The sequence below is a fragment of the Cololabis saira genome, chromosome 2 (genome assembly GCF_033807715.1).
Source record: "Cololabis saira isolate AMF1-May2022 chromosome 2, fColSai1.1, whole genome shotgun sequence".
NCBI lineage: Eukaryota > Metazoa > Chordata > Actinopteri > Beloniformes > Belonidae > Cololabis > Cololabis saira.
Genome location: NC_084588.1, coordinates 53,074,899 through 53,101,520, shown reverse-complemented (window position 1 = coordinate 53,101,520; position 26,622 = coordinate 53,074,899). Strand labels below are relative to the sequence as shown.

General features: G+C 39.1%; 1 protein-coding gene across 1 annotated transcript in view; it reads right to left on the bottom strand.

The window, feature by feature from the left end:
- Positions 1–26,622, bottom strand: part of LOC133464921 (insulin-like growth factor 1 receptor) — a 121,117-nt gene that overhangs the window by 80,337 nt on the left and 14,158 nt on the right. Inside the window, exon 2 of the mRNA XM_061747129.1 lies at positions 10,329–10,892. Within this exon, the coding sequence (XP_061603113.1) occupies positions 10,329–10,892 (564 nt within the window). The remainder of the gene's footprint in view (positions 1–10,328; positions 10,893–26,622) is intronic.

Below are 26,622 nucleotides of genomic sequence, written 5' to 3'. Positions count from 1 at the left end.
CCCGTAATACGGCCCTCTGTGCTCACGCCCGGTAATACGGCCCTCTGTGCTCACGCCCGGTAATACGGCCCTCTGTGGTCACGCCCGGTAATACGGCCCTCTGTGCTCACGCCCGGTAATACGGCCCTCTGTGGTCACGCCCGGTAATACGGCCCTCTGTGCTCACGCCGGTAATACGGCCCTCTGTGGTCACGCCCGGTAATACGGCCCTCTGTGCTCACGCCCGGTAATACGGCCCTCTGTGCTCACGCCGGTAATACGGCCCTCTGTGCTCACGGGCCGGTGGCAGCTTCTGGTGTAAATTCAAGTAAACAGTAGCGGGATTTAGGAGCTTTTTACCAACGCACTGGGACGACTAGTGTACGAGTTAGTATACAAGCAGGAGGAATGGTGATATTTTACCGTTAAACCGATTACATCGATTACCGATACACGATAAACCGTCAAAAAAATTCATCACGGTAAGAATTTGTATCTCACGGTAAAAATGATAAATTCCTGTTGATGATGTTTTTGTGTAAAACTGATTTATGAAAGAAAGAAAGAAAGAAAGAAAGAAAGAAAGAAGAAAGAAAGAAAGAAAGAAAGAAAGAAAGAAAGAAAGAAAGAAAGAAAGAAAGAAAGAAAGAAAGAAAGAAAGAAAGAAAGAAAGAAAGAAAGAAAGAAAGAAAGAAAGAAAGAAAGAAAGAAAGAAAGAAAGAAAGAAAGAAAGAAAGAAAGAAAGAAAGAAAGAAAGAAAGAAAGAAAGAGCAAAAGAAAGAGCAAAAGAAAGAGCAAAGAAAGAAAGAAAGAGCAAAAGAAAGAAAGAAAGAGCAAAAGAAAGAAAGAAAGAGCAAAAGAAAGAAAGAAAGAGGCAAAAGAAAGAAAGAAAGAGCAAAAGAAAGAAAGAAAGAAAGAAAGAAAGAAAGAAAGAAAGAAGAGCAAAAGAAAGAGCAAAAGAAAGAGCAAAAGAAAGAGCGAAAGAAAAGAAAGAAAGAAAGAAAGAAAGAAAGAAAGAAAGAAAGAAAGAAAGAAAGAAAGAAAGAAAGAAAGAAAGAAAGAAAGAAAGAAAGAAAGAAAGAAAGAAAGAAAGAAGAAAGAAAGAAAGAAAGAAAGAAAGAAAGAAAGAAAGAAAGAAAGAGCAAAAGAAAGAAAGAAAGAGCAAAAGAAAGAAAGAAAGAGCAAAAGAAAGAAAGAAAGAGCAAAAGAAAGAAAGAAAGAGCAAAAAGAAAGAAAGAAAGAAAGAAAGAAAGAGCAAAAGAAAGAGCAAAAGAAAGAGCAAAAGAAAGAGCAAAAGAAAGAGCAAAAGAAAGAAAGAAAGAAAGAAAGAAAGAAAGAAAGAAAGAAAGAAAGAAAGAAAGAAAGAAAGAAAGAAAGAAAGAAAGAAAGAAAGAAAGAAAGAAAGAAAGAAAGAAAGAAAGAAAGAAAGAAAGAAAGAAAGAAAGAAAAGAAAGAAAGAAAGAAAGAAAGAAAGAAAGAAAGAAAGAAAGAAAGAAAGAAAGAAAGAAAGAAAGAAAGAAAGAAAAAAGGATAAATTCCCGTTGATGAGGTTTTGTGTAACAAACATGGCGGATCTGAGAGCGAGATAGATTTATAGTTACAAAGATGGAGTTGAATTGGTATTTTTTTAATCATCATTTTTATCGTTATTGGGATAAATGCCAGAAATGATCGTGATAAATTTTTTAGTCCATACCACCCATCCCTGACGAGCAGACAAGCTCTGATCTGCCGGCGCTGGAACGGCCAGACAACAACTCCAGGTAATGATCAGTGTTTGGTCAGCGAGCTCCAGCGCTCCAGCGTTCGGCCTCACTCACTTAAAACGGACCCGGGCGTACTGTGCTCCCACTTGATTTCTCCACCAAATTGCCTAATAAACAGCAGAAGAATGTGGTCTCTGCAGTGAGGATCATTGTTGTGTGGGATCAATTCTGTGTCCAGGCGGCTGATAGCCTGTTTGCCCTGGCTGACACACTCCCGCTGGAGCCGGTAAACAGCTCCAGCATCTTCAGGGGGTCCTGCTCCACTCCTGCTATATTTAGCTGACTCAAACCGACCTGGCAAAACATGTCAACGTCCCGGAGAGAGGGATGCAACACCACAGAAACAGAAAATAGGCCTGTGTTGAAAAAATCAATTTCCCAATTCTTTTTATTTATTTATGTATTTTTTTTTTTCATCATTACATTACAACTTTTGGTTATTTTTCTGTTTATCCCCAAAAAAGGAATGTTTTGTTGGACACGAGAATAACTGGTGCCATGTTTTTGCCTTTAAATATGTTTAAAGGTATGAAAACATTAAAGTGTTAGGTTATAATTGCATAAATTGTCTATATTTCATTACTTTATATACTGTCTTGGGGTTACATTTGCAAAAAATGCTAAAAACCAAATGCTCAAAAATTAAAAACCAAAATAGACCGAAAATGGAACAAATAAAAACGGAAGTGATTTCCTCCGTCTCTGTTTCCTCCTGGATCTGTTTGGTAATTCTGACCCACGATGTTTCTGTTTCAGTTCTATCAGCATTCTGGGAGCTGATTGGTCCTTACAGCATCATTAGCTGCAATACTTGCTGTTGAATCTCAATATATTACTAGTATTAATATGTTGCAGAACTACAGTCATGTCATTCATGCAACAGCTCAAAAAACTGTTTTAATAACACTAACCCAAATCAATATCGGAATCGAATCTTGATAATCGATTCTGAATCTTAAGAATTGGAATCGGATCGATTCTTGACATTTGAATCGATCCCCAGCCCTAACAGAAAAGCCTTCAAATTTCTTATCTGCAACATGAAGGCCCTGAACACGAAGACTATTAGATCAATAAAAACACACACACTTGCTGATTGGAGGTGATGGAGATGGAGAGACCTTAAAAATTACATTAAAAAAATTAATCTTTCAGAGCACTCATGGTTTACTTTGCAGGAATCAAACATTAGTTGGAGTCACCGACTTCATTGATCATATAGTTACTACGACCAAACTGAAACCATCAGTATTATTTGCAGAACAATCGTTTGTTTTGGAATTTCTTTTCTTTTTTTCCTGAGCTCAAACCTGAGAGTAGGTGTGTGATGTGGAGGATCATCAGAAATAGTTTCACCTCACATTTAACTATTTGGTCACCGGCAGCAAGAGTCAGATGACAATAGTAAAATCAGCCTTGGTTAACAGGTTCAGGCACAAACACCAGGTTAGTCTCATTCAGACAGTCAGTGAAGTTGTTACACTACATTACAAGGTTCCCTGCACGTCTAAATCAGGCTACTGGCAACAATCCAGCTAAGGATTAAACTGGAGTTTCCCAGAAATCCAAGTAAACATGCTAGGGAAGAAAATCGATTATTGAGTATAAGGTGCGTTTGACTCCACGGCGCTAGGTGGCGCCACACGCACTTTCACGTTCTTAGTCTACAATTAGTAAACAAACGTGAAGGAGGACAACAACATGATAACAAAATGGAGCTAATGATCCAGCAGCTCTGTAAAGTTCGTACATACTAAGGCTGTATCCGAAATCGCCTACTAACGTACCACATGCTACATACTGCATCAGTATGTACTGTATACTACATACTAAATGAACGATTCAGTAGCCGCTCCAGCAGACCGTTCACACAGCAGTAGCAGCCAAGTATCCCAGAATGCATTTCATTTTTATTTAGTGCACTTCTACGTACTTGGTATAAAACATAATAAAAATAATACTAGTGCCCAGTACAGTACTGATGACTAGAGGTGGGTGCAATTAACCGATGTGTCGATGCATCGCAATGCGTCACGTGACGATTTGGAATCGATTACTTAAAAAAAAAAAAAATAATATTTTTTTTTTTTTTAAGTTATCCTATCCAGATTCCAGACTGAATAAGCTGCTGAATCATTTCATTTTCAAGAATGCACATTTCTTATTGTTCACTTGAAATATGGCAGATATGTTTACACTAAGTACATATCTAGTTTACTTGAATTAATGAACTCATTAAATCCAGGGCTTGAGCGTTTTCAGTGTTTTCACCAATAGAGGGCGCTCTCATGCAAGTGCAGCTTTCCCTGGTCAAAGTTAAGGAAGTCAAAGAGCAAATGTTTACATAGTCATAAAATACATTATTTTGTGTCTTTGAAAAATACATGTCAAATGTTCAAAAAACCTTGTGATTTACTTAATGAGTGTTGTTAGAGGAACTGAGTTAATTGATTTGCTATTTATTTACAAATGTAGCCACAGATGAAGACAAAATCAATCTTGTATGGAAAAAAGCATTAAAATCACAATAATCCAAGAATCGAAGCTCCAATAATCAAATCAACAATCGTTATAATCGAAGAATCGAAGCTCCAATCGAATCGAATCAAATCGTGAGGTACCCTTGTTTGCACACCCCTACTGATGACGCATAATAAAGTACAGTATAAAAGGCAACCAGAGGTGGGAAAAGTTGTATTTTGTAATTACAAAATTGTGCTGTCCGGTTGCTGCTGTTTTGTATTGCACATGTGTTTTCTCAATAAAGCTGGTAAAAAAAAAAAAAAAAATTGTGCTGTCCCGGTCAAGGGTGCATTGCATTCTGGGACATACTAGGCGAGGTAGACTGGTCTGATGCAGCTGTGGATTTTTTCCAAATCAGTATGACATCCGGGTATTTTTCGCATACTGCAGATTTTGCCTTTGTTCGCATACTGCATACTACATATTGGCAAAATCAGTACGTACTAGTAGTGCAGTATGCAATTTCGGATACGGCCTAAGATCATGTTGCAGGTAAGATGCATGGATGTATTATAAAACTGGAGGGTACTTCGAAAATGGCCGCCCATTCATTTCAATGCATTTTTGCTCAGCCAGCGCATCCGCTGAAAAAGTTCCTGACTTCCGGGTTTACTTCCGCATGCACGGGCCCATAGAGCATGCGCAGTTGAGTCACCTCCCATGATGCTCTGGGGCCTCCCATCATGCCCCGGGGCAATGACGCGAGTATTAATATAATATGTATTAATATAATATATTAATTAATGTATATTATTACATGTATAGTATTACATATATTATTAATGTATTAATATAATATAATTACATAATATATGTTAATATAATATATTAATTACTGTATATTATTACATGTATAGTATTACATATATTATTAATGTATTAATATAATATAATTACATAATATGTATTAATATAATATATTAATTAATGTATATTAATTAGATGTATAGTATTACATATATTATTAATGTATTAATATAATGTAATTACATAATATATATTAATATAAACATCCGTGGAATGCACGGATGTTTATATTAATATAATATGTATTAATATAATATATTAATTCATGTATATTATTACATGTTTAGTATTACTTATATTATTAATGTATATTAATAATATAATTATATAATATATATATTAATATAATACATTCATGGAATGCACGGACACGGCTGTGACGTCAGCCGTGACGTCACGCCCAGAAAGAGACTTTTCTTTTACTTTTCTGGCCGTTATAAAACATTTTTGACGGATATAAAGTCCATGACTTAAAAATATAGAATACAAAGATTAGTAATTGCCGGTGATTACAGCTGGAGGTTCCTGTGAACAGTTTTAGAGGCTTCTCTTTTACTATTGCGGTCTATGGGAAAAAAGCTTTCTGGGCCCCATGGGATTTTTTGTTGCAGTACCGCGGCTGGACACTGGGGGAAACCGGCGTGCTGCTGAGTGCGAGACCCGGGGGCAGGTAAGATGCAGCAAAGCCTCCCTCTTCTTCTTCTGTTACCGTGTAGTTGTGACTGTTATTATTCCCGCGGCTCCTCACTTCCTGAAGGGTCCCGGGGCGGTCAGTAGCTCGGATAAGCGTGGGCTGGAATAACTCGGATTAGGATGATTTATCTGGCATTAAAAGCTCGATCTCAAGAGCTTCAGTTCGGTTCCAGTACAGCCGGCTAAGGTGTAAACACGGCTTTTCGATATCGGTCGGATTAAGGCAACAATTCGACTTTCTGTTAGTGCATGTAAACGTACTGAGTTACGGTTTGTTTAAAAGATCGGTACATTTTTTGCTGTTAGGGCGATGGGTATTTAAAAGAAAATAAGAAAGCATCCTGACAAGCTGCTAAACGTCACTTTTTTTGCATTTATGCAAAAAGGTCGACAGGGAAAAGCTCCAACCTCCGACAGCAGCAACAGCAGCAAATGGTCTGGCAGAGGCGGCGGCGGCCGGATCCTCACACAGGTGTGTTAGCAGTCAGGACAGTCTGTTGTTGACTTTTTACAAATAAAAAAGAAATATGCATTTCCTATCCTTTACCGTGTCCCAAGGAAAGCTATATGCTGCCGTCTCTGCGTGCCAAAAGAAAGATGTTTTTTCCCCAAATCTGGAAAAACACTTATCCACATTTCCACTTATTGCTTGTGGAAGTTTGTGACGCACCAGGTGACCTTTCCATGTATAGAAACTGTTGAATTCATAGTGAGCAATAAAAAGATATAGACCAACATATCTTCTTCACATGTTAAGCTCTGCAAAACCTCCTGCATGCAGAAGAGATAAACAGCAGAAGTTTCTTCCATCTAGGGGTGTAACGATACACTAATCTCACGATACGATACACGATATTGAGGTCACGATAACGATACAATATTATAGCCGTATTTTTTTAACAACCTTGAATGAGGAACATATGACTGGAAAAAATGGTCTTTTATTTGAAAGACACAAAATACAAAACAATGCTGTACGTTTGCCCTATTGTTACAGTTTGTAATGCTTTATAACTGTTTAAGTTTTAAAGAGAAAGCCAGGCCAACCATTTTCCACAAACTGAACTAAAAGTAAATGTCAGGTTTGCATTATGATCTTCAGTTTCATACAAGTACAAATATTTAGACACAAACTGAATAGTTTCTCTCATGTATGATTTGACTTTTTTCTTTTCCAGAAATGTAACAACTAAAATTAAATAAATAAAAGTAAATAAATACATACAATTTTACATCATAAAAAAGATTGATTCATGCTCACCTTATAAGTGTAAGAGGAGATTTATTTTTGTTAAGAAGGTTATTTCATTATTTTATAACTATATTCTTTATATTCTGATGTAAATCAGGGACTATAATGACACTAGTCAGTTTATCTGTAGTGATTAGTCTGTTTTAGATTGGGCGGAGTGATACGCCACAGTACGGCACTAGGTGCTGTGTTGATGTTCTAAAATCCTACACTGTTGAGGGACATTAAAGTACACTGGAACTCAGCAGAAGTTTCCCCGTGTTTATCCTACTCACCACCCCAAAAAGGTTTAATTTAATAAGGTAAGACTTAAAGGAGCTTGAGGCTCCTTTTAAGAAATGAGACTCTCTAGCGCCACCCTTCACCACGACGACCGTTGGGGGTACTGCAGCCAACAGTGAAGCCGGCACGGGAGAACGGGGAGAACGCGCATGCAGCGTCATGTGACGTCACATCCGCAGGACAGCGCGGGAAATTCGGGACCGAATTGCAGCACATTTTGCAGCACACAGCCTGTTCAAGGCAACGGAGAGATACACTAGAGGAATCATTCTTTTGGGTTTGGAACGCTTCATCTGACATTATTACTAGAAAACTTAAAATGTATACGGATTTTTTCCATAAATCTTGCCTCAATCCGGCCTCAAGCTCCTTTAACTCTACACCAGCCTTACATCAGTAAAAGTTCAGAGCTCAAAACCCCCAAGAGTCCCGTGATCGGGACCAAAACGGTACTAGTTTCTTCTGAGCGGAGGAAGATTTTGGTCCGCGGGTCGAGGCGCGGTCGTTACTAGTCAACACAATAGATTAATATTAATAATCCAATATCGCGATACAGTTTGTCACCTCCACGACACGTTTCGTGACGTTTTTGTATCGCGAAATTTCGTGGCACGATATATTGTTACACCCCTAATAAACAGCATAAGTTTACACGAAAACGGAGCTCAAAGTCTCCAAAAACCATCATTTCTGAAAACTCCGGCCAAAGTGGAGATTTTCAAAAACTCCGTCTTCACGTTTGCTTGTAAACGGAGGGAAACGAACATTTAGGCTTCAGAACGTCACATTATGAGACAGAAACGTCACCAGCGTCATGAGTGACACCTGTGTTTACAATTAGTTTGTAACCGTCAATATTTTCTTGTATTTTACCTGTTTTATATTCTTAAGTCACACTTAAAAGTAACTCCACTTCTCTGTCACTCCAAACCAAAGACTCTCGTTCCGTCTTGGAAGTAAAGCCTGAATTATGGTCCCGCGTTAAATCGACGCAGAGCCGACGGCGCAGGGTACGCGGCGATGCGCGCCGTACGGTGTGCGTCGCCGCGTAGCCTACGCCGTAGCTCTGCGTTTGTGTAACGCGGAACCATAAATCAGCCATAACTGGAAGTTACACGTGTCATTTGTTTTTCCAGGATTCTGATTGGCTGTCATGACCTTAACAGCGTATTTATGCAGATTCATGTAAACGAAGAGATTTTGAAAACGATCTCGTGTAAACGATGGAATTTTTCAAAACGTAGAGGGGGAAATATCCGTTTTTGTAAATACTATGTGTAAACGGGGCCTGATACTCTGCCCATTTTCCTGACATTCATCCCACCTCTGGTCTTATTTCCCTACATGTCTACACTCTCGTCTCTCCAACCACCTGAAGCCGCCCAGGTGCAGGTTTGCCTTTCACACATTTGCATTAGGTGCTCCACCTGTTCACACATGTGAATAAATGCAACGCCTGGCTGCGCTCCATACGTCTGGCTGTGTGTGCACAGACACGCACGCCGTCCCTGAACAGTCCTGCGATAGTTCCATGTCACAAGTCTAAAAACATCAACATGCTGAGTCTGCAGCAAGGCGCCAGTCACCAGGGAAACAATTCAGCCAGAGACACACACACACAGTCAGCCAAAACACATCATTTTGTAAGGCACCAGCAAAACAAGCCGTCTGAAATGCTGCAGACGTAAACACAAAAGGCAGCATTCCTACCCATTGTACTCCAGCGGTTGAAGTAAAGTCATTTAATTTGGTTTGATTATGAAGGTGAGAACAGCTGTGCTGAACTATAACGCCCTTAATATGCCAGTTATTGCTGCGTTTCCGACACAATAAAGCATTCCAACAGACCATTACTTGAAAAGCCACTTTTGAAAACCAGCAAAACCGATGCCAATAATAGAAACTCTCTCATAAACCCATGACTACAAAGACACAGATTAAGGCTAAAATTGCAGTCTCAACCCACACCTTTGTTTAGCTCCGACTTGGATGAATGAGACATTGAAGCGAAGACATGCGGACGAGTAAATCTTGCATAACAACCTCCCCGAAGCTTTTCCTCCTTCCTCACAGTCGAGATGTTAAAACGACACAGAAAGCCGTAGATGCATATCCGACCATTGTCCCCAACATTTGCATAAACTCAGGGGTGTCAAATGTGCGGCCCGAGAGAGATTTTCATGCAGCCCGCGAGAAGTTTCCAACGCAAAAAAACGAAATGTTAATTTACTAAAAAGGAAGACATAAATAATTGCCATGAATCGCAGCATATCCGATAATATATTTCTTCTACAAATCCATCGTTATTCCACAAATAGAGCAGTTTGACATTTTTTTAGTTTTCTAGAATGCATTTGCTGATTTTATTTCTTTGTAGACGGTCATTTATTTTTATTAACTGACTACTATTATATATTTTCACAGGAAAAATATCACTGCTAAAAAAGATGATAGAAGATATTTATTCTGAGAATTTCAGTTTTGAATACGAGGATAGTGACAAAGTAAAACAGTTAAAAAGGAAGTGCTGACTTTTTTGGCGTAAATATCTGCACCAATTTTTAAAAATAAATACACTTAATTGTACTGGAAAAATCTCTAAATCACAAAGAAACACTCTCGGATGTAATAAGAAAGATTTTGCTTTTAATAAAATTTCCTATAAAAAAGCGAAATATAAAAAAAAACATACTTGTTTGTTTATCTTTGTAAAATGATATTAAAAGTATCTTACATAATTTGAAAAAAAATGAGAAATTTCCAGAAAAGATCCTGAAGAAATATATTTTACATAATTAGAGTGTAAACAAAGTGCATATTTCCTTTAAAATTAACTAAACTGATATTGGATTAGATAACAATAGTAAAAAAAAAAGAATTGGAAAAAAAACTGTCCGCACCGTTTTTGTTATTTCGAGCGAGCGAGCGAGAAAAAAATTGGTCAAATCCGGCCCGCCAAGCAAAATGAGTTTGACACCCCTGCTCTATACAATTCAAATCCCCGATGACGGGATCAGTCAGCTTACCTTTCTGGCAATGGTTGGAGTTCCAGCAGCGGTAGTTGTAGTTGTTGTTGAACATGGTTTTCCTGCACAGAGGGTTGTTCTCCATGATGCCCGGACAAACGTCGCTGCACTCCTTCGACTGCTTGTTCCCGGCGATGTAGTTGTTGAACTCGGCGTCCATGATGAGCGACCAGTCGATGGAGTCCAGGTAGCAGAGCTCCGGGTTCTTCTCGATGCGGATGGCGCCGCGCGTGATGTTCCTCAGGTTGTACAGGCCGATGTCCTTCAGGCTGGTCATCTCGAAGATGACCAGGGCGTAGTTGTAGAAGAGGTTTCTCCCGCGGATCACGGCCAGGTTGGGGAAGAGCGCGCTCAGGCTGTCCAGGCCGGACACGCGGAAGAGCAGCAGGTAGTCGGTGATCATGGTCAGCTTGGGAAAGCTCAGGGAGCGGAAGTTTTCTTGGTTGGCGTTGTTGTTCTTGTCCCCGATGAGCAGGATCTGCAGGTAGCCTTCCACCACCGTGCAGTTCTCCAGACGCCGGAATTCATTGATGTCGTTGCCGATATCGATGCTGGGACCACAAACTGCAGAAAAAGAAAAAGCGAGGAGTTGTAATTATCCATTAACGTTACGATCTCAGAGGTGTCTTCAGTATTTACATCCATTACTCAGGTAGAAGTATAGATACTAGAGTTTAAAAATACTCCTGTAGAAGTTGAAGTATCAACTCAAGTTTTTTACTCAAGTAAAAGTATAAAAGTACTGGTTTCAAAACTACTTAAAGTATAAAAGTAAAAGTAATGTAAGGGGGAAAAAAGCCATTAAGGACAAAAGCCATTGAAAATGAATGTATCTTAGTATAATGCAAATATATTAAAGAAGCATATATGTTTACTATTGAGCATTAACATGTGTTAATATAAATATATTAAAGAAGCATATATGTGTACTATTGAGCATTAACATGTGTTAATATAAATATATTAAAGAAGCATATCTGTGTACTATTGAGCATTAACATGTGTTAATATAAATATATTAAAGAAGCATATATGTGTACTATTGAGCATTAACATGTGTTAATATAAATATATTAAAGAAGCATATATGTGTACTATTGAGCATTAACATGTGTTTCAGAGAGCAGCAGATATGATGACTAGTTGCCTATAAGTATTGTAATTAGGGATGGGCGGTATGAACTAAAAAATGTATCACGATAATTTCTGGCATTTATCCCCATAACAATAAAAATGACGATAAAAAAAATACCAATTCAACTCCATCTTTGTAACTATAAATATATCACCACATTCAGTCTTTGGAGCCAAATCACTGCTCTAAAAGATACTAAATACTAAACTACACCAATTAAATTGAATTGATGAAAACCAATTAAATGAGTTACACCTGTACTGTAAAACTGGAATGACTCAAATGAAACAAGTTTGAAATTTAAGAACAGATTCAACATTTATTCAAACTGTATGGCTTAAACAGTGGGATAACAGTGCAAACAGCTAAAATACCACAAGTTTTCCTAGCTTATAAAATCACAAAGTAAAAAAAATACAACCTGATAAATAAAGAAACAGGACAAATAAATAAAAGTTCACTGAAAATAAAACCCTATCAGTGATGACTCTTCTAATATAAATAAAATGTGCAAATTAACCTGTGGTTGGAACATGCCACAAATTAGATACTATTGACATTTTGTTTCGTAATAGTCAAACGTTATATCAAAAAGAAAGCCTACGCCGTAATCTGTGTCGATTTAACGCAGAACCATAAATCAGTTTTACACAAAAACATCATCAACGGGAATTTATCGTTTTTACCGTGAGATACAAATTCTTACCGTGTTTTTAACGGTATATCGTGAATGGTAAAATATCACCCATTCCTAATTGTAATGGTGCAAAAAGTCAAACTTCATGTTCATGTTATCATTTATCCTAACCTTTATTGGAATGTACATCCAAGTTTAGTTGCAGGAATCTGAGGGAACGGATGTAAGAACAAAACTGGACAAGAACATCTGAAACAACCACAACCAAATTCACTCTATCTGGATGGAGCAATTTAACTGGATAGTTTTTATTAAAGGCCCAAATGAAATAGAGTAACGAGGCTGTTTTTAAAATGTAAGGAGTAAAAAGTACAGATAATTACGTGAAAATGTAAGGAGTAAAAGTAAAAAGTCGTGTGAAAAATAATTACTCCAGTGAAGTATAGATAACCAAAATTTCTACTTAAGTAAGGTAACGAAGTATTTGTACTTCGTTACTTGACACCTCTGTACGATCTACATAAATTATCTTCCTGTTCCATTTTAATACCTGATGCATCAGGGGCACACTGGGAAACTGTCATTAAATCAAAAGTCAAGCACACTTAAAATCCCAAAACCACATCCTACCTGCTTTTTTTGCATTGTTTTTCTTTCTTTCTTTCCCGTACTGCACTACTTTTTATTTTTCATTCCAATGTATATATTGTTTATATTTTGTAAAAATATATATTTTTTACTTTTTTACCCTTTCCCTGCATGTGTGTTTTGAGTGTTCTGCTGCTGCAAAGCCAATTTCCCCATTGAGGGAGAAATAAAGGACAATCTAATCTAATAACATTTTTCTGAATTATCTGGATATTTCATGATTTAAATGGTCCACTCTTCGCCGTTAAATGTAACTATTTATTTTGCTCCTGAAATTCTGACCCTTTTAAAAACAAACTTATCCAAACATTTCTTTTCTTTGTCTCTTAAATATGGACAGTGCACTTGACTGTGCTGTTGTTGGCGCGGCGTGTTCAGCGGTTCAGCGGTAACTTAACGTGATGAAACCGAGTAAACACTCAGCCCAGACTGAAGAGAGCATAGGTTAACAGCGCAATAAACTTTTGATGGCCTGGCTTTTGTTACTCTTGTGTCCACCGTATAAATCTTTTGTGTGTGTGTTTTTTTAACCGTATAGGCTTTGCCAAGTTTTCATCAGACAAAACATCGAAAGGATTACAAAGTTTTCAAGAATCAAAGAGTATTAATAATACAGCTGTGTTCGGTCTGTTGATCAAACTTGAGAAACAAAAAGGGTTGAAATGAATTATGAGCAAATGTTGAAAGAGTTATGACAACTTGGTTGTTCTTCGTAAAGCGAGTGGGAGTGTGTACGGCACAGAGGTCCTTAAAGGACACAAGACCTTATTTCAAAAGTTTGAATCATTTCCAGAGGTCCACATACCGCAGGGATGTAGAACAAAAGCACCGCTTTCCACCACATCTTTAAAAGCGTTTAGAGAAGTCGGTTTAATGCGGAGAAGTGAGCCGCACCAAGGCCCAAATACTCCCCCTACTTTCTTTCACTAGCCCTAAAAAAGAAGGGACAGATTTTAGGGCACTTGAAATCTTCCCAGGTCTGTCCCAATACTCCCACTACTCCTACTTTCATCACCACCCCTAAAATCAGGAAGCTGAGAGCCAAAAGCTGTTTTAATTTCAGCTGTAGCTGTTAATATGCTGTTATATTTTGTTATATTTTGTTTGTCTGTTAATATTTTTTCAGGCGTAAAAGTAACCGTTAAGATCCCCAACCTGGGCTCAGTTTATCCAAATAACGCCTGTTAAGAAATTTGATCTGATTTTTTCGGAGATGAGAAGAGCCAGCCCGGAGCAGCAGCAGCTGTTACCATGGTAACAGCAGCAGCAGCCGGAGAACAGACATGATCGCCGGGTCAACCTGCGCCGTCGTCCCGGGGAGAAACCTGCAGCTCTGTGGAGAATTACCACTGGCTGAAATAAATCATTTAGGAAGATAAATGTTGGTTTAATAGATGAAATCTAACAGTTGTAGCTACGCCTGTTAAGAAATTTGCTCCGAAAATTTCGAGATTTCTGCCTGCCGGCTCGGGAGCTGATTTATGGGTCCGCGTTACACCAACACAGAGCCTACGGCGTAGGCTCTGCGTTGGTGTAACGCGGACCCATAAATCAGCCTTTATGCTGGCGTGATCTTCGGCAAACGGGCAAACTAGTGATTATGTACATTCACTGAGTGAATATTATGAAAGTAATATATATATTTCTCGCTAGAAATGTAATCAAAACCCATTTTTATGCAGAAACTAACTCAAAATATTGATTTTATTCACTAAAAAATAAGAAATGTCCGCCATGTTTTTTTGTTTTTTTTTTATTCAGTCCGCAAATGACGACGAAAAGCATTCTGGGAAATTTTTCTGTCCCTAGAAAACTATTGAGGATCGGAAGAGGAATTGGGAACCACTACCCTCACGGGAACGTGCAAAATGTAGGGGTAGTGATGAAAACGAGGGCGAGGGGGAGTATTGGGACAGAGCCCAAGTCATCCTCTCTCTCTTAGCCTCTTTTGAAAATGCCGATGCAGCTTTGCACAACCCACTTATGAGAAACAAATACAGCACGATGACAATTGGTGAAGATACAAATGAAGACTCACCAAATAATCTACAGGACTGTCTCAGAAAATTAGAATATTGTGATAAAGTTCTTTATTTTCTGTAATACAATTAAAAAAACAAAAATGTCATACATTCTGGATTCATTACAAATCAACTGAAATATTGCAAGCCTTTTATTATTTAAATATTGCTGATCATGGTTTACAGTTTAAGATTAAAATTCCCAGAACATTCAAATTTTTTGAGATAGGATATTTGAGTTTTCTTAAGCTGTAAGCCATGATCAGCAATATTAAAATAATAAAAGGCTTGCAATATTTCAGTTGATTTGTAATGAATCCAGAATGTATTTTTGTTTTTGTAATTGCATTACAGAAAATCACAATATTCAAATTTTCTGAGACAGTCCTGTATATTCAGTCAACAAAGCGACAAATTTGGGTTTTGAGTTTGTAGTCAAATAAAAGACTCCTTAAGAGATAGAGAGGAAACTTTTCTTTTTTTTGCATTTTCTTGCAATCGTTTTGCATTAAGATTTGAGTTCCTTTGCAATATGTTTTGCGCTACTTTGAAGTGTTTTTTTTGTTGTTTTTTTTAGTAAAGACCGACTCAAACGTGGCAGCAACGAGCCAAAGCCGCTGCCAAAGCTTCGCACAGGCGGCCTCCAGTTCGTAACCACAGCCACGGCTTTCCCGGGGCAGCAACATTTCAAAATCCAAACCAAAACAAGACCCTGCATATCCAGCTGGACTCACTGTTGACCCCCTACGTAGAACACGACCGTTTCACTCCACCTGACGGGAAAAAGAGAAGCTGTGGTTTGATTCTGATGAGCCTCGCTGGGAATACACAACATATTTCTCACTGATCGTGTCCAGATATTTAGATGGTTTGATGTTTCAGTTTAGTCACAAAGTACAGCTGAACTAGGGGAATTGTCAATAGTTTTGTATTTAGGTAAAAGTAATAAGTACATAAGCACATGAAGTCTGAAAAGAATGATGTGATACAAGACGTTGTGATACTTCTAAAGCTCCTTCCAGGCTGGCTTTTCTTTACTAAACATTTCTATCCTTTCCCAGTTGTGTTGTGTATTTAAACCTCACAAACACAATTAAGATCACCCATTTTTATCCCCACCTCTTAGATTAGACCAAAAAAAAAAAGCAGGAGATGCCTTGTACATGTACGGTACAAATGCAACGTCCAGAGAACTTCCGGCTACGTTCCTACGTCTGCAACGCCGTCACAGACATGGAAGAAAACAGAGGAATGAAGGAAAATGTGTGCAGATAAATGTGTCTGAATCAATGCTGAAATGAGGAGATACCGAAATAAGAGCACGTCTGAGGCCACGTTTACACATAGCCGGGTATTTACAAAAACTAATATTTCCCCCTCTACGTTTTGAAAAATATCCTCGTTTACACGAACCTGCATAAATATCTGTTAAGGTGCTATGAGCAGCCAAACCTACAGGGGGCAGTGTAACGAGAAGATAAAGTCATGCTAGCCAATCAGAATCCTGGAAAAAAACATCAACAAATGACACGAGTGAAGTCTGAATAATATGGTTCTGCGTTAAATCGACGGCGTAGCCTACGTACGGTGCGCGTCGCCGCGTAGCCTACGCCGTAGCTCTGCGTTGGTGTAACGCGGAACCATAAATCAGCCTGGACTGCAGTTACTGCCAAGACAGAACGAGAGTCTTTGGTTTGGAGTGACAGAGAAGTGGAGTTACTTTTAAGTGTGACTTTAGAAAATAAAACAGGTAAAATACAAGAAAATATTGACGGTGGCCAAACAAATTATAAACACAGGTGTCACTCATGACGCTGGTGACGTTTCTGTTCTTTGAGCTCCGTTTTCGTGTAAACGAACGGCCAAAACGCATGAAAACACCACAGTTTTTGCTACGTGGAAACGGGGCCTGAGTCTTTGAGAAGATGAAGAAATAAGGCGCTACGTAACGGCCCCAATCTGGAACAACGCGGTTAAATCAACGCAGATATGTTTGAGGCAAACCCGTTCACGTCAGGTTCAGAGCAAATTAAAACGATAAAAGAAGTTACACCAAGTAAATTACGCCATTTATGTCGTAGGAAACCTGGTTTTTATTAGTCAACTGTACGGATGTGCCGAGTATTCAAATACTTAAAACATGTCAACCTTCTTAACCCATGTTACCTTTTAAACATCAGTTTACCTGCAGTTTTAGATAGTAATTCATAACCGTACTTTTAAGTTATGCGGTTGCAGGAAACATTATAGATGTTTGGTGTACAAATGTTTAGTTTATTTCAAACTTTACATGCCACTTTAAGAAAATCAACTGAAATATTGCAAGCCTTTTATTATTTTAATATTGCTGATCATGGTTTACAGTTTAATATTAAAATTCCCAGAACATTCATAACCTACCTGCATAAATAGCTGTTAAGGGGCTATGAGCAGCCAAACCTGCAGGGGGCAGTGTAATGAGAAGATAAAGTCATGCTAGCCAATCAGAATCCTGGAAAAAAACGTCAACAAATGACACGTGTGAAGCCTGAATAATAATGACTTTACATGCCACTTTAAGAAAAAAAAATGCTTAATCAAATAAACTAAACTCAAGGTAAACTTTACTGTACACATTTTTACAATATGGCCATCACTTGTGCTGGAGTAGCTGTTGTTTCTTTGAAACAGCATTTTTCTAGGCCAAACTCCCCCAACGACCTTCGACGTGGCCGACGCCTTTCCCCGCGCCGCCGTCCGTGCAGAGTTCAGACAGAAACCGAAGGTCTGCTGCGTCTTCAGAGAGCACGGCGGGTAAATCCCTTCATGAGCCTCTTCCTAAGAGGAAATGCAGGGTCACTAATGACGTGCACAGAGATGTCCACGCCATCGAAAGTTTCTGCATATCTGCATATTTTACATAAACATATTTTACATTTTTCAAGTATCAAAATAACATATTTGAACCTTTTTAAAGATTCTTTTCAGTTATTTTAATGTCTGAAAAATGTTAAATGTTAAATTAAAATATGTTTTGATGATGAGAAAATATGTTTCTCTATTTTTCTTATTTTTGTGAGGGGGGATATATATTGTTTTTTGGCACTACCTTGTTCTCTATAGCTGATATAACATGAATTACTCCTATGTGGGATCAATAAAGTTCTTATTTTTGCCATCTGAGAAAATTAAATATATTATATTTGGTGCCTAACTGTTTCCCAAGTATATTAGTGCGTGTGTGAATGAATAAATGAGACGTAAAACGTACATTTCTTTGTAGAAAGGCGCTTTATGAAAATAAGTCCCTTTACTTGTATTATTTTACAGCGCAGTCTTGAACATCCAATATGGCGGCGGCGTTGACGTACAGCTCAGCGCTCGATGGGGTGTCTACGTTTATATGTCTATGCTTCTCCCCTCCAACCCACACACACACACACACTCAGGCCCCATTTCCACATAACCAGGTATTTACAAAAACGGATATTTCCCCCTCTACGCTTTGAAAAATTCCATCGTTTACACGAGATCGTTTTCAAAATCTCTTCGTTTACACGAATCCGCATAAATACGCTGTTAACGTCATGCTAGCCAATCAGAATCCTGGAAAAAACATCAACAAATGACACATGTAACTTCCAGTTAAGGCTGATTTATGGTTCCGCGTTACACCAACGCAGAGCTACGGCGTAGGGTACGCGGCAAAGCACACCGTACGGCGCGCATCGCCGCGTAGCCTACGCCGTAGGCTCTGCGTCGATTTAACGCGGGACCATAATTCAGGCTTTACTTCCAAGACGGAACGAGAGTCTTTGGTTTGGAGTGACAGAGAAGTGGAGTTACTTTTAAGTGTGACTTTAGAATATTAAACAGGTAAAATACAAGAAAATATTGACGGTTACAAACTAATTGTAACCACAGGTCGCACAAATGACGCTGGTGACGTTTCTGTCTCATAATGTGACGTTCTGAAGCCTAAAGGCTGAAATATGGTTCTGCGTCAAAATGGCGCCGTGCCTACGGCGTGTGGTTTGGATCGAGGCAGACCACACGCCATCACCTGCGCCGTCGCTGACGTCACCTCCCGAAAATTGTAACTACGCGTCGAGCGACGCAGACCACACGCAGACAAAGACCCCGTCCACACGTAGCCGGGTATTTTTAAAACCGAATATTTCCCCCCTCTGTTTATAAAAAAATTTGCATCCACATTACATCGTTTTAAAAAAAAACCCCTTCCACACGTAACCGAAGACCTGCCTTTTCGACCACATTCATAAGCATTCAAACCTGTAGATCATCTGCGGCTCCCGGGGAAGCTGCACCTCCGCGGCTCCGCGGCTCCGCTTCCCCGGCAGGCGCGTCTCCTTCTCCCCCCCGTGTCCCGCCACGGAGCTGCCGCGTTATCAACGCAGCCCTACGCCGTAGCCTACGCCGTAGGGTACGCCGTAGGGTGCGTGTCGCCGCGTACCCTACGGCGTAGGCTCTGTGTCGGTGTAACGCAGTAAGCGGTGGTCAAGAGCAGAGACCATTTATTTAATAGCTTGGAGAACAGATGCTGGATCATCAGTAGTTCTTAGGGCTGTTCGATTAATTGATTTTAAATCGTAATCGCGATTATGTAATTAGAACGATGTTAAAACGTGAAAATCGTAAAATCGATTTTTCAAAAAAAAAAAAAAAATTATTATTTTTTATTTTTTTTACCTTGTCTGCACACATATTAATGATTGATACCATATTAATGATTGATGGAAATAACTCTCAATACCTGCGACAAGTGCCCCATCGGAGAGGCTCTTTAGTGTAGGAGGGGCCGTTGTAACCATGGTGATATACTAACATGCCACCGCTAGACCGGCTCGTGTTCCAGCAAAAAACTTGCAAATGTGAATAGCAAATGTAATGACTGACATTACACACCTCTACCTCCTTCATGGGTTGCATTATTATTTAGCATGCAAAGACCCAGTTTAGTTTAATTAGAAAATGTCTTGTTTTATTTAATTGGAAATATAACTTACTGTATGTTTGCAAGTGCTGATTTGCTGATTTAAAAAAAGAGATAAAACTTATACTATATTTTATTATATTTTTTAAAACTTTTTTTCAACTTATTTTACAGAGTTTTGCACTTTATTAATTCATTTTTGGTTTAATAAGAGCAAAGTTTGCACCTAAAGCCCAATGGTGCAAATGTTCAATAAAAAACAGCATATTTGAAATCATTTCTTTGCCTTTTGTCAATTCACAAAATAATCGTAATCGAAAATCGGATTTTGAGAGAAAAAAAAATCGAGATTTTATTTTTGGGCAAAATCGAACAGCTCTAGTAGTTCTGTAGTTAACAAAGGTCGCACGTCAGAGCAGATTTGTTGTTGTTTTGGCGCATAATGTGACGTTCGAAAACGCAAAACTGCGGTTGTCTCCGTCTACACGCATCTACATAAACGGAGTTTTCAAAAATCTTCACTTTGCCCGGAGTTTTTTTAAACCTTCGTTTATTTGCGTTTTCATGTGGATGACAGGTCCAAACGTAGGAAAATATCTTCGGTTTAGCAGATACCCGGCTACGTGTGGACGGGGTCAGAGAGCGCTGTGATTGGTTCACTTGGAAGCGAAGCATTTCCGGTTACCGGTTTGAAGCAGTAGTGAACTTTCAGGGCTCTTTTCTTCGTTTATATGTGACTTTTTTTGTTTTGTTTTTTTGCACAATAGTTGTCCTTATCTCTTTGATTTACTGTGACGGGAAAAAGTCGGATAAACCATTCAGAAAAAGATCGCTAACTAGCGGTCGCGGGGGGTACTGCACCGCGACCAAATGAAGAGACGGAGAACTCCGAAGGGTTCAATACGGCGTCACGGCTGCGGCGTGTGCTCTGCGTTGGTGTGACGCAGAAGCTTAATTCAGCCTTAAATGTCAGTTTTCCTCTGTTTAGACGCAAACGTGAAAACGGAGTTTTTGAAAATCTCCACTTTGGCCGGAGTTTTCAGAAATGATCGTTTTTGGAGACTTTGAGCTTCGTTTTCGTGTAAACGAACGAACAAAACGCATGAAAACGCCTCCGTTTTTGCTCCGTGTAAACGGGACCTCAGACTCTCCACCTGTATTGGTCTCTGCACAGACTAGGATCTGGTGAATTGGCCTGCAGCAGGAGTGAAGCGTCTTGGCGTCGGATCAAAGGCCAGTCAACAAAGCCGTCGTCTGCTCTTTGATGTGAACAAATTGCAAAAACGTGTTTTTATTTGCTTTTATGTTCGCTGAAGACTATAATCACTCACAGAGTCATTTTATTCTCAGCCTCTGGAGAAGATTGTCATTGAATATAGAGCAGGGTTTGTTGAGACAAAGACGCTCTGTTAACCCGGCCGTACGTGACGTGATGCACAGCAAATTAAAAACAAAAGCAGCGGCCGGTTCGATGTGTGGCCTGGGAATAATGGAAACCTGCATGTGGAAAAGTTTAGTGAGGAAAGACAGCGATGATTGCTGATGATAGATGGACTGTTTACCTTTCCTACTCTTCCTCCCACCAGGGTGATGTGCTCTAAACAATACCCGGCCCGTACGCGGCGTATCCACAGTAACATGGAAGCCATTATCACACATCCCTGTGAGGAAGATTTAGACTTCAAAAGCTGGAGGGCAATGAGTCACGGAAAACTCACACCTAGCAGCTAACAGGTCCCACGCTAGTACTTATACCGGCCCGTAAAGTTTAACCGGAGGAACGTGAGCGGAGGAGAAAACAGGAGGAATTCACAATAGCAAAATGCTATTGTTTTTTAAGGGATGGTATATTATAATTAAGAGGTTTAAGCATGTAAATAAATGTTACTCTTTATCAAGGACTGCCCTAAAAGCAGAACACAGACTAAGGCCCCGTTTACACGGAGCAAAAACGGTGGTGTTTTCATGCGTTTTGTTCGTTCGTTTACACGAAAACGAAGCTCAAAGTCTCCAAAAACCATCATTTCTGAAAACTCCGGCCAAAGTGGAGATTTTCAAAAACTTCGTCTTCACGTTTGCGTCTAAACAGAGGAAAACAGAGATTTAGGCTTCAGAACGTCACATTATGAGACAGAAACGTCACCAGCGTCATGAGTGACACCTGTGTTTACAATTTACAATTTGACTCTGTCACTCCAAACCAAAGACTCTCGTTCCGTCTTGGAAATAAAGCCTGAATTATGGTCCCGCGTTAAATCGACGCAGAGCCTACGGCGTAGGGTACGCGGCGATGCGCGCCGTACGGTGTGCGTCGCCGCGTACCCTATGCTGTAGCTCTGCGTTGGTGTAACGCGGAACCATAAATCAGCCTTAACTGGAAGTTACACGTGTCATTTGTTGATGTTTTTTCCAGGATTCTGATTGGCTTGCATGACCTTAACAGCGTTTTCATGCGGGTCCGTGTAAACGAGGATATTTTTGAAAACGTAGAGGGGATTGTAAATACCCGGCTATGTGGAAACAGGGCCTAAGGCTGCGTCCCAATTCTCCCCCTCGCCCTCGTTTTCTTCACTCCCCCTAAATTTTGCACGTTCCTGTGAGGGTAGTGGTTCCCAATTCCTCTTTTCACCTAGGGGGAGGGGGCATAACGAGGGCGAGGGGCTGAGAATGGCCCCTCCGGATCAAGGGATTTCAGATGCTGACTTCGCGAGCGAGGGGGTATGAAAATTTCCCAGAATGCTTTTCGTCGTCATTTGCGGACTGAATCCAAAAAAAAAACATGGCAGACATTTTTTTGTGAATAAATCAATATTTCTAGTTAGTTTCTGCATAAAAATGCGTTTTGATTACATTTCAAGCGACAAATATATTCTTTACTTTCATAATATTCACTCAGTGAATGTACATAATCACTTTTTTGTCCGTTGTTCGCGAAGAATCGCGCCGGAGTAAAGGCTGTTAGGTTACGCCATAGGCTACGTAAGCTACGCCGTAGGCTCTGCGTCGATTTGACTTGCTGACCGAGAAACAGGCAGACTCGTCTCAGATTGTGACCGAGGGAACAAGCATTTTTTTGTGAGAAATAGAGAGAAATAATCCTGTGACTCGTCAGATTTGTTTTGGATGTTTCTGATATAATAGTTTTCAGAAACCACAAAGTAATCCAGCTGTTATCTGGGTAATTTACACACTTTCAGATAAAGTTGCCAAAGATCACGCCAGAATAAAGGGATTTATGGTTCTGCGTTACACCAACACAGAGCGTACGGCGTAGGTTACGCGGCGACGCGCGCCGTACGCCGTACCCTACGGCGTAGGCTCTGCGTCGATTTAACGCAATTAAAACAGCTTTTGGCTCTCAGCTTCCTGATCAGGGTAGGGATGAAAACGAGGGGTAGTGGGAAAAATGGACAGGCACCTGGGCCAAGTGCCCTAGATTTCAAGTGCCCTAAAATCTCCCCCTTCTTTTTTAGGGGGTAGGGAAGAAAAGAAGGGCGAGTGAAGGGGAATTGGGATTGGGCCTAAAATTACAAAAAGGGCTTGAATTTTACTAATTTTACTACCCCAATCACTGAATAACGTTATCAGGAAGAGCCCTGATGCTGAGAGATCTGATAACTGTAAATGTTTCACCCCAGCACTTCTGTAAAGGCCATTTGTTAGATCAGTTACAGATGTATTTTTTGTGATTTTATTTGCATTCTTATGTTATTTTATGTCACTGTATTTGTTAAGTTCTTTGAGTCGTCTTTGTGTTTGAAATGTGCTTTACAAATAAAGGTGGTACCAAAGTTTGTAATGCTTCCAAACATATCTAGTGTCTCTTCTTTCAATCACATTGTGCTTTAGTCTTTTGAATCAGAATGTTAAGAGTTGAATTATTGATGAATTCAAACTGTCAACAAAAGTGCGCCTGTGTGTTTTCTAAAGCAACTAACCGGAAAAGAATGTGCAAGTAAATCCCAATCTCTTTGTACTACAGCTCAATGTTTTGTTGTTTTAAACCTCTCAGGCATTTCTTTGCTCCATCACAGATTTCTCATAGCACTAACATTAAAAAAGAAAGTTATCTAAACAGGCTCCGTATGAAAACAAACCAGCTCTGATCAGAATTCACATCGCTAGCCATTTGGTTTTAAGTCCAAGTAATATCTAGTTGGAAAACGTATGTTTGGTGCACGTGAAAATCGATTCAGCTGGTTGTCATCCTTTCTAATTTTGCACTTCATTAGGTTCAGCGCAAGTACATTAGAAAACCGGGAAGAGCTGGAGGGAAGGACGGAGAGCAGGTCCATCTTTAACAACATCAAAGTTCAAGAAGTTACAATTACCACAAACATTAACAGAGAAACATCAGAACGTGCTGACGCGTCTGACAGACCTGGCCACTAATCCCTGTACGCCACAACGCCTGCAATTCAGCACCAGATAGGCCTTAATTATGGGGAAGTGAATAGGGCTAAACAACAAATAATCTTTTAAACATGGATATAGAACATAAAATACAGTGCATATATTGTATGTGTGTATATAAAAAGAATACATAAAAAAGATCCAATTCCCTCCTTTTCTTTCCAAATAATCCATTAAGCATCAGTATTGAAATAAAAATGTAATCATGTCAATTTGCTCTTTTTGATGGGGCAACTATTCTTAAAGTTAATAGCTTGATTGTGTTAACGAATGCTGATCGGACCGTTGATATTTACAGCAGACGACAAAAGACTCCGACCTTGGTGGCAGACAAAAGTTCAGACGGATTTTCTGAGCAAGGACTTGTGGAGAAAAGCTAATTACATCAAATTGAACTGTCTTTTTCCGTCAGTAAACAAGGTACAATTCTCATATCTGCACCACACCATTTGTTTCAAGCCCTCAGAGTCAAACATGATGAAAATTGAAAGAGATATAGAAAATATATCTTTATCTCTCTTTCCATCCATCCATATCTATCAACATACAACCTTTATTTATAGGGGCGCAGCTCCAGTGACCCCTACTCATTTTGGACTGTCACAAGAAACCCCTAGACCAGGGGTCGGCAACCCGCGGTTCTTTAGCGCCGCCCTGGTGGCACCTGTAGCTTTTTCAAAAATGTTCAACCTTTTTTTTTCCTTTTTTCCTCTTTTTTGCTTTTTTTCCTCTTTTTTTTATTTTTTTTCTTCGTTTTTTTCCTTTTTTTCTTCCCTTTTCCTTTCCCTTTTAATCTCGACATTTCAACTTTTTTCTCAACATTACGACTTTTTTCATGAAATTTTGACTATTTCCTCAACGTTTTAACTTTTTTCTCAACATTTTGACTTTTTTCTTGAGATTGTACTTCAACATTAATCTTGACATTTCGACTTTTTTCTCAACATTTCGACTTTTTTCTCAACATTTCAACTTTTTTCTTGAAATTTCGACTTTTTTCTCGACATTTCGACTTTTTTCTCTAAGTGCATAATGAAAAAAAAGTCTTCCCCCTCTAAAATATTATTTTATTTTTCTCCTGCTTAACCCTAATACTCTTCCATAGATTTGCGTAACAAAAAGAGTCATGAGGAAAGACATTAGCAGCTACATTTGCAGCCAAGGACCCAGTAATAACTAATATAGAAACATGCAGCAAGTGTTGCCTTCATTCTAAGGCTGATACAAGACTCTTCATTTTTAGCGGCTCCAGACATATTTGTTTTTTGTGTTTTTGGTCCAATACGGCTCTTTCAACATTTTGGGTTGCCGGCCCCTGCCCTAGACTAACTGAAATCTTCCTCCTCCAGGTCGTTCTGTGCTTAATCTGTGGCTGAAACAATTTTGTCAAAAGGCAGACTCACTTACTAATAATGACTAGAAGTCCAGTATCTAGTAGTAATAAACTGTAAACTGCATTGTAGCCTCCAGAATTATTGTTGTGTTTGAATCATATTTCCTGTGATTGACGGGGGTATTGTGTTGAATAGCAGCAGCTGCTTTGCAGGACGAGGACTGTAGTGGTTGGAGAACTGGTGCAAATGTTGGTGTGCTGATGTCACAACTCACAAACCCAGCGCCTGACGCGTCAACCATAATCAGCTTACAACAGTCCAGATCATTTTCCCGCTGCTGTCAATAATGTGACCAGTGAGTGGCACTGCAAATAAAGTAAGTTGCCCTATTAACAAATGCTTAAATGTTTGTTTACAAACTAAAAAAGACACTTAAGTATGGGCTCAAATTAATGCCATAAGTATTTTGTATCTGTAAATAAACTTTGTACTTGTAGAAATATTTTGTGCGTGTGCAAAAAATATTTGTACTTGCAAAACTTTGTATATTTGTACTCCTAGATACAAAGCTACAAACCTTTTTTACAAAGCTACAAACTTTTTTTCAAAGGCTACAAACTTTTTTTACAACTACGAGTTATGGCAGTTATGACGTGCCAAAACTAAGAGCCAATCAGCGATCTTTGGCACGGGTTTCAAAGCGTTTCTGGAGAGCCAATCAGATCATTGCATCGCCTACTGACGTCGCCGCCATATTGGATGTTCAAGACTGCGCTGTAAACTAATACAAGTAAATGGACTTATGTTCATAAAGCGCCTTTCTACAAAGAAATGTAGGTTTTACGTCTCATTTATTCATTCACACACGCACTAATATACTTGGGAAACAGTTAGGCACCAAATATAATATATTTAATTTTCTGAGATGGCAAAAATAAGAACTTTATTGACCCCACATAGGAGTAATTCATGTTATATCAGCTATAGAGAACAAGGTAGTGCCGAAAAACAATATATATCCCCCACACGCACAAAATATTTCTACAAGTTTCTACAAGTACAAATATTTTTTGCACACGCACAAAATATTTCTACAAGTACAAAGTTTATTTACAGATACAAAATACTTATGGCATTAATTTGAGCCCATACTTAAGGGCCTTGCCTCGTCTA